Source organism: Caretta caretta, chromosome 2, assembly GCF_965140235.1.
Source record: "Caretta caretta isolate rCarCar2 chromosome 2, rCarCar1.hap1, whole genome shotgun sequence".
Classification (NCBI taxonomy): domain Eukaryota; kingdom Metazoa; phylum Chordata; order Testudines; family Cheloniidae; genus Caretta; species Caretta caretta.
Window position 1 is genome coordinate 87135266 of NC_134207.1, and position 9670 is coordinate 87144935.

At 39.2% G+C, this 9670-nt stretch overlaps 1 protein-coding gene across 1 annotated transcript in view; it reads left to right on the forward strand.

The window, feature by feature from the left end:
• LOC142070763 (uncharacterized) overlaps positions 1 to 9309 on the forward strand; it is a 52781-nt gene extending 43472 nt beyond the window's left edge. Inside the window, exons 6-7 of the mRNA XM_075124730.1 lie at positions 2799 to 2911; positions 8671 to 9309. Of these exons, the coding sequence (XP_074980831.1) occupies positions 2799 to 2911; positions 8671 to 9309 (752 nt within the window). The remainder of the gene's footprint in view (positions 1 to 2798; positions 2912 to 8670) is intronic.
• Positions 9310 to 9670: the final 361 nt, after the last annotated feature.

Here is a 9670-nt window from a genome sequence, read left to right on the forward strand (position 1 = left end):
GTCCACACTATACAAGTAATCTGTAATATTTTAGAGTGAAACTATCAAAATTAATTGGCAATAAATTAGAAAGTGCTCGTTTTTGTCAAGAGTAAGCCACTGCTTAAACAAGTTATAATTTTCTTCCATGCATCAAGGGAATATAAAATTGAGTGGAGCTAAAGTTCTGTAATTACTGACTCCTTCAAAGTAGGTTAAGTGGAGTTGTCTAAATTTGCCAGAAACCTTCTTTGGAGTATTCCCCAGAAGTGGAATCCATAGGTGCTTTAAGTCACACTTTTAAATTGTATCTTGAGCTGGTGAAATTCAGCTTTAGAGTGACTTACAGGTGATCGATTTGGTGTTAGCCCTGGGTGGCGGGGCTCTGGGCTGTCAGCTGCTAGGCACTGACAGTTGGAACAGTCAATAGAGAGGTTGACGCAGTGTCAGTGTAAACAAAGTACATCGACCTATGCACTACGCCTCTTGCGGAGGAGGAGGAGGTCGGTGTAGTGGGCAACTTACATCAGTGGGAGTAATACTGTAGTATAGACGCTTACAGAGTTAGATCGATGTAAGGCAGCTTGTGTCAACCTAACTCTGTAGCATAGCCCAGGCCTCTGTCTCAATACCTGGTCATTCAGTCATTGACCTTTATGATGAAACTAGCAACAGGGTGATCAGTAGATGTAGACACACAAAACCCAACCCATAAGCCACCAAATTGCCATAGTATTGACTTTCAGGTCAGTAAAATGCCGAGGTGAAAGGACTGGTATTGATTTTTGGTTGAATAGTGGAAGAAACTATTTACAAACGTTCACAAATTGCATTTCAGTTTGGGCATGTTTCTTGTTCTCATGTTCACTTCCATCTTGAGAATAGGTTTTGTTCCTATGAATGTTTGGAGAGGGGCTTCAGTGAGCATGATTCTGCATATTCTCCTACACTAGTGTGTGTTCACACTGGAAGTGCTTGCCCACTCCACTCCTTTTATGGTTTGTCAGTAAAAGTGTGAAGAGGCAAAGGGAGACTAAGCAGTGAGATAAACTTGTGGTTTTATAAGAATAAAATTAAATACTGATTGGCACTAGTGAGGAGGAGGGGAGGAAAGAGTATTAATGGGGAATGCTTGAGATGTAGCACAAAGAGCAGCCCTTTGACTGGTGACACTTGAGGTATGTTCTAACTCCAGAACATGGAGATATTATGTTTGCAAAGTGGCCAGATATTGACATAGGGGAGCAGTAATCCGAGAACAAATGCCTTATGTAGGATGGGACACTTTAACATATCACTTTTCAAAGCCCGAAGCCAGAGACTTGATACTAACATTTAATCAAATGAGATGCATAAGGGCATGGGGAAGCTCCTGTTTTGCAAGCAGTATCTGGGACACAGATGACTGCTAAACTGTTTGGGGACAGTGGTGAACAAAGATGGAGATGGAAAATGGGAGATGGGTGAATGCAATGAATGCACTTGTCAGACATGTGAAGTCCTGTTATATAGCACAGAATACTTAAAGATCCACATTCTGCACTTAGCCAGAGCCCTGGCACTGAAGCAATTAATGAGAGAAAAAGATAAGGATAAGGGAGGGACTCCTGCTACACCACTGTTATTAGGTGTTGAGGCCCTGCAGGGAGCTGCATGTTGCTTCTGCTGAGGGCAGATGTGGTTCTTCAGAGTATACCCTGAATATAAAGGAAGTGGAGATAATCCTCTGGCAGGAGATGAGATTTGGGACAGAGTGGTCCCGAGGGAAAGAAACCTTAAAATCAACTCAGCTTGAGGAAGAGGCTGAGGCTGGAGTTCATTTAGTGTTATTTTGGAATTTTGTTAATAAAACCACACTAGATTCCACATAATTCCCTAGCAGTTTTGCTTATTTTTTTTGACCAGGAAGCATATGTGCTTTCTGCAAAATCTATTTAATTGACATTGTTTAATTGACAAATCTGATGTTAATTATGGAGCCCCATTCAATCTATGTGAGAATAAAACATTATTTTTAATTAGATGCCCTCATGCCTATTTGTCCTTACCTTTTTAAGATGTTATTTACAAAGGAATCAAAGCAGTTGTGACTCTCCCTTCTCCAAAAGGTTTTCTTTGAGTTCTGAGAAGACATGTAGCCAAAAGCAAAATCACCTTTCAGTGGAAACATTAGCAATGCTTTTCTCATTAGCAAAGCAGTTCAGAACCAAGTAACTTCACCAAACAGTAGGAAACATGAGCATTTCATATCACGGAGCAGTCATCAGCTAGAAAAGGGTATATATGGAGTATAAGGGTATAAAGGAATTGACTTTTCTTTAATGCACTGTTCTAACTCTAATACGTACATCTGATTCACCACTCTTTTTTGCCATTATGGGTAATCTGCCAATTTTTGCCTCCACCTCCCCTATTTCAAGTTTATATCTCACCCTCTTGCTCTGCATGGGAGTGTGGGTAACCTTCCACCTCATTGTTTTCTCCACTTGAAGCTGCTGGTATTGCATACTGTTTCTTGTGGGGTTGACATACGCACACACATCCTCAAACTCTGACTATGGGAAGGCTGTGCAAAGAGAAGAATCTCATTTCCAATCTCTTGAATTTGGGGGAAGTTTGGCTCCAGAGCTAAGCTTTGTATCTCAGGCCCATTTCTAGTTTTACATTTCACTTTTATTTTGAATGTTGAAACAAATGAAGAAATGTAAACCATGGCAGTTTGGCCAGTCATGGCCGTATGTAGTGTTTCGTTTTAGAAAATGATAGTCTTTGATGATCTCTCCTGTAGATAACTGTCTCTTCTCTCACTTGTTTACCAGAAGCTGTGGAGGGATCTTTCAGTGAAATGGGTCTCGATATTACAGGGAGTAAGGACTTCAAACCACACCTTACATTTCTGAAGCTATCCAAAGCACCTGCATTGAGAAGGAAGGTAATTAAGTTGATTTAAATTCTTCCCATTAGGCTTCGTTTTAAAGCTTCTTTTGAAGAGGTTTTTAATGACGCCTCTGCAAAAAAAATAGTCTTCATTGTAACTCATGAAATGCATAATTTCTTAGATCTGACTATGCTGTTTTGCAGACTGGCCAAAATGGAGTAATAATGGATGCATTTATGTTCATATCCAACTGAGAGAGACAGAGTGTGTCCTTCCTTCATTGTGTAAGCTTGTAGTTTGTAGAAGGTATAGTTGGCTTTTGTTGCCATGGCCAATATCCCTGTTTAACTGCATCCATACCAACAGGATGGCTTTTTAACAACATTTGTCTGGAACAAGAGTAATGTCCTACTGAAGACAGACTGCTGGTTTCTTTTACAATATAAATATATGACATGCTGATCTAACCTTTACTGCAGCATGGCATGGGATTTGGCTGTTTTTATTACTTACAATTAAAGTGAAAAATAACTCTGTGATTAGTTTATTCTTTCCCCAGTGGAATATTGTCCTGCTAGTTCCCAGAAATAGTTCTCACATTTATGAGGTCACTATAATCCCAAACTAATACACTAAAAGTACATGCACGAAGAAAACAGAAAAAGCTATAATAGCAGAAGGAAGTGACTTTGTATTTGTGTGCATCAGGTATGTCAGATTGACTTGATGTTTGCCTTTTGGGTATGAAATACAATCCAGGCTAGATAGAAAATATCAGAAGTTAGAGCTTGTCATAAATATAAAGGGAAGGGTAAACCCCTTCAAAAATCCCTCCTGGCCAGAGGAAAAATCCTCTCACCTGTAAAGGGTTGAGAAGCTAAAGGTAACCTCGCTGGCACCTGACCAAAATGACCAATGAGGAGACAAGATACTTTGAAAAGCTGGGAGGAGGGAGAAAAACAAAGGGTCTGTGTCTGTCTATATGCTGCTTTTGCCGGGGACAGAACAGGAATGGAGTCTTAGAACTTTTAGTAAGTAATCTAGCTAGGTATGTGTTAGATTATGATTTCTTTAAATGGCTGAGAAAAGAGCTGTGCTGAATAGAATGACTATTCCTGTCTGTGTGTCTTTTTTGTAACTTAAGGTTTGCCTAGAGGGATTCTCTATGTTTTGAATCTAATTACCCTGTAAGGTATCTACCATCCTGATTTTACAGAGGTGATTCCTTTTCTTCTATTAAAAGTCTTCTTGTAAGAAAACTGATTGCTTTTTCATTGTTCTAAGATCCAAGGGTTTGGGTCTATGGTCACCTATGCAAATTGGTGAGGATTTTTACCAAACCTTCCCCAGGAAGTGGGGTGCAAGGGTTGGGAGGATTTTGGGGGGAAAGACGTGTCCAAACTACGTTTCCCAGTAAACGCAGATGAAGTTTGGTGGTGGCAGTGGAAGTCTAAGGGTAAAATTAATTTGTACCTTGGGGAAGTTTTAACCTAAGCTGGTAAAAGTAAGCTTAGGAGGTTTTCATACAGGTCTCCACATCTGTACACTAGAGTTCAGAGTGGGGAAGGAACCTTGACAGAGCTGAAGGTTCTGGGCTGGAAATCTTGGTTTTTTAATTGTCTATGGGGAGTAATACAAATACAGGCACTATCTATGTCTAAAACAGAAGAAAAATAGAATGTATGTGTAGTCATTAGAATTGACTTCTGTCTCAAAACTATGACATTTGCTTAGCAGTACCTTTAGCTTTAAAATAAAGAAATGGGTTCTAATGAATATATGCGTCATTGTAAAGGGTTAGTGTGCAGTAACTTAGCACAGCATACAATATTCTTTTCTACATAGTTGTCATCTTTTGAGCAGGAATTTCTCAAGTTTTTTTGAAAAGTCTACTGGAAATAGGGCTTTTAATTTGGCAGTTATGAACAGTAGAGTGTCCATCTGTGTTTTAAAGATCGACTCTGGCATTCCTGTAGTAATGCATTTTTTTCTGTCTGCAAGGTTATTGTAGGAAGAATGTTTTGAAAGTCAGTTAAGGGTCTAATCCCCTGAAGTGCCGAGAATTTTTGAGAAGAATTGAAGGTGTTCAGCATGTTGTAGGACATGTCTAAGGCCCTGATCCTATAATCTGATCCTATAATATGGATGGTCCCTTGTTCAGGTTCTGATTAAGACATAGTCACAATATGTCTGTGCTTTAAGGTCGTAGCTTCTCACAGGCTGAGATCAGAATTTATAAAAATGTTCCTGGCCTGATGGATTCAGAGAAAAGCTTGATAACTGCTGCCCATCTGAATCTGCAAATAGCCTTAAACGCAATAGCTCCAAGAGGTGTGAACTGCCCCATTCACCATAACTCTGAAACCATGACACCATGGCCAGGCCATGGGGACGCTATGTGGGGTATACCTAGGACCTATGATTGCCTCAGTTCAGTCCTACTGTTATAGAATCCTAGCAACGTAGGACTGGAAGGAACCTCAAGAAATCATCAAGTCCAGCCCCCTGTGCCGAGGCTGGACCAAGTAAACCTAGACCATCCCTGACAGTGTTTGTCCAACCTTTCCTTAATAACATCCATTGGAAGCTTATTCCAGTGCTTAACTACCCTTATAGTTAGAGAGGCTTTCCTAATATCTAGCCTAAATTTTCCTTGCTGCATAGTTAAGCCCATTACTTTTTGTCCTACTTTAGTGGACATGTAGGTCAACTGATCACAATCCTCTTTATACTTAAACATAGTCCCAATGAAGGCTTGGCAAGGGCATAGGATTTGCTCAGGTGGATCAAACTGGAGGATCAGGGCCTATATATGTGAAAGATCTCTAACATGAGAACTGAGAAAGAGAATGTTAAGAATTAACTTGATTTTAGAACCTTTTTGAATGAAAATGTAATGGTAAAGAAGGGACAGAGAATGGAATATCTTGAATTGATCCATTACTAGTGACTGAAGGAAAGAAATCAACCTTTATATATACCAAAATCAAGAAATAAAGGACAAAATTTTGTTTTAGCTATTACGATGCCATCTACTGGTTATAATTACATTTTTCATATAATAAACTACCACTTCACCATTATACCAAATGCATCTTGAGTGCTTCTATGTAAAGTTGGAAAAATAGTTATAACCTGGTCATATATTGAGAATATTTTATATTACTAGTGGCTAGTAAGATGTGTGGCATGGATAGTTGTCAAAGGCCTTGCCACTTAGAAAAGATTAACTTTTGATCCTCTTTCAATTAAACACTTTTGCAAGCACTCACCTCTGTCTTCATGGAAATAATATGTTATCATGTAATGAAAGACTGTGTTGGCTGCATGCTATTCAACTCCGCTACTACCAAATGAGCAACTGTCAACGGGGCAAGTTTGGCTGGTAGCATCTCTGTGCTTACATAAGTTACAGGGATAGAGCTCATTTTCTCACCACAGTCCCTTTAACCATAGATGGGAAATGAGTCAAATGGGACACCTCATATGTTAAAGGCTGATGTTATTTCTATTGAAAGTCAATGAGTCTTGCTATTGATTTAGAACAACATCCAGCACATCTTGAGCAACTCCAAGAGAGCCTCCATCGCTCTCCCAGGGAGACCAGCGAAGAATATGTCCCAATATATCTCAGGGCTTATCTACACTGACAATGCTGCAGTGGTGCTGCTGTAGCGCTTAGTGAAGATGCTATCTAGACTGACTGACAGGAGAGCTTCTCCCATTGGCATAGGTACTTCACCTCCCTGAGAAGCTCTCCTGCCAACATAGCACTGTCTCCACCAGTAGCTAGGTTGGTATAGCTATGTCGCTCCTGGGTGTGGGTTTTCCACCCCCCCACGACGTAGTTATCCCGGCGACGTAGTTATCCCGGCATAAGTTCCTCATGTAGACTGAGCCTGAATTTGATAAAAGAAGTGATAAGAGAACATTAATAGCTCTTAGCCAAGGCTGTAGTAGACTCATCAATCTCTAGGTGGCACTAGAGAGAGACAGAGATTGGGGGGGGGGTTACACAATATTACAACATTATTTTTAATGCAGATACTAGAAGTCTGTCCATGCTATTGTGCACACAAAAATACAAATTCTGCTTGCAAATATAGACGAATGCCCAGTTATCCAGATTCCATGTATATTTTTGGTAACTGAATGCACAGAGGAAAAGTCTCACAACTTTACTCCTCATGGTAACTGTGCACGCAGGTTTACATATATCTGTCCTTATTTTTGAATGACTGGCCTGTAATGTCTACTATATTAACAGAACGTTGAATTTGGAAGCTCTCTTTCTGACCCCTACTCCAGTATCAAAGTGACTTTGCGACTGTTTTTACAATTCGCATGACATTCCCGTGCTGCAGACTATGCAAATTTTCTGCACTATAGCTACCATTAGCTGTAGACTTAGAAAGTAGACTGTGAAGAATTCTTTATTTTCACATATGTTGCACTCTCTTAATCTTAAGCATTTTCAGACTGCTGGGCTGAACAAAATTGGTACAGGGGAATACACTGGTGTTCTGCAAAGGGCTCCCAGGAGCCCTGTTAAAGTTTTCCCATTAGGCTGAAGGGAAATTTGGGATGATTTCTCTGCTTTTTACTAGTTCATCTAGCCTTCCCTCCTCTTCTGTGTAAGCACATGAACCCCTGACACATATGGTTTGTTATAGACTAAGGGCAAAATCTTTTGTGGGAGATCCTTGTTAAAATATTGACAGCATAATACTGAGTGAATTAGACCCTTTAGGGATAGCTTAACTGTAAAATTATTCAAACACTCTTAATTAGTTTCTGTAAAGGGCAACTAGCTTCATAATACTTGAATCCACTAATGAGAAGAATTGCAAAGAAATTACTCAGACCATATTTTTACCAGTGGGGTTATGGGAGCTGTTGGTGAAAATGTTGTTTTTTTAATTTTGACAACATTTAATTTACAAAGATCATTGAACATACTCCTAGATCACGATGGAATGGCAGTCATTAGTATGTGTCTGAAGAGAACATATTTGTTCTTTGAAGTGTTTTCATATATTGACATTTCCATTTATACATTGTGACTACTATAGTATTTAGCTGCCAAGATATCAACAGCAATAGGTAGTTCTGTAAGAGCTGGGGCTTCTGGTGTGTTTGTTTTCTTTCAGTTTGCTGTAATAAGTTTGCTTTCACAATAGGCCATTGGGTTGAATCTTTTTTGCACTTTTTGCTTCTGGATAATGGGGAAAGAAACTATATGAGCTCTATTTGTAATCTGTCTCTAGCGTACAATTTACTTTCCATTGTAAGGTGTAAACACCAAGGAGGGAGATGAATTATTCAGTATGTGCAAGGTGGTAATGGGATGAAATTGATCAAAGGAAACTTTATGTGGAATAATAGAGAAATCTTCCTGAATGTGATGAAGGAGATACAACATCATTTGATAAATATTTAAAACTAAAGTGAGCAGGGCATTTAAAACTTATTGGAAGCTTGGAGTTGATCTAGTTTCTCTGCTTTTTTTGATTGCCCTAATGAAAATGACCCCATAATATCCTGTTTGAAAAAAAGTTACACATTTTTTGCTCAGCTTATTTTAGTCATGGCATCCATCTCTTTACACCTTGACACCAAAAAACAGAGTAGATCTACTCCCTCCCCCCTTAATTTAGTATTGTATAAACCTGGCATGGGAGGGGGGGAGAGGAACTATCTTGATTTTTATAGTATATTAAAGTTTTAAATGTTTTTATGAAACTTAAAAAGTTTATTTAAAGACTAAAATCTTTCCTAAGTATGTAATGCTAAAACGCTTCCTTAATGTTTAGGGCTTCAGAAAGATTAGTTCGGATCTATATAAGGAATATGAAGACAGCCCTTTTGGCACAGAGGTCTTCAGTCAAATTGATCTTTGTGCCATGCATAAGAAGAAGCAGGAATCTGGTTACTATCACTGTGAGTGTTCAATTAATGTAGGTTCTGGCAGTGCAGAAGAGAATAAGGAGCAAACGGTGAGGACTGAATACTTGGGCAAGATGGCCACTGAGGTTCCTCCAAATGGTGCTGCAGAGATGGAAACTGGAGACATTACTGCAGGCTGTAATTGTGCATCATGTGTAGCAAAAGACGATGACAAGCCATCTGAAAATATTGCTGAAGTGTCAGTCACAAATAAAGAGACAAAAATCAATGAGAAAGATGTACAGCCTGAAGCTAAGAATGAGACTTTCACTGCAGATGGAGGGGTCTGCTCAGAGTCAGCAGCTGAGCTCTTGCCAGTAAGCCCAGACACATTAAAGGGTGTGGATGAGAGACAAGAAAAAGCAAAACTTGCAGATGGTAATTTGCAAAGAGATGAGGCAACAGAAGTGGCATCCGATCAGCTAAACATTACAGCAAAAAGGACAAACTGTTCCAGTCCTCAGCAAGATGTAGATGTAACCATTATTGGTGATGCCAATCGATGAAGGAAAGCACTAGGGTACGATCCAGTTAGATTTGGATACTGTACAAAGATAGAGAAATGTTACTTATTCTGAATGCCATTTGGATGATTAATTACTTTTCAGCAGAAATTGAAACTCTTTTTCTAAAGTATTCAACACAAATCAGAATTAGGACAAAGATTTCTACATGGGAAAATTGAGTGAATAAAACAGATTTTGGTGTAAACCTAGAGCTCAATCCTACAAATATTTAAGCTCCCTAAACATGTGCACTGTCAGAGACTAATATTATGAATACTCATGCACTTGGGTCTTTGGGAATGGGTCCTTAAAAGTTGTGAATTCATTACTCCAAAAGAACCATTACACAAACAAACTTTGC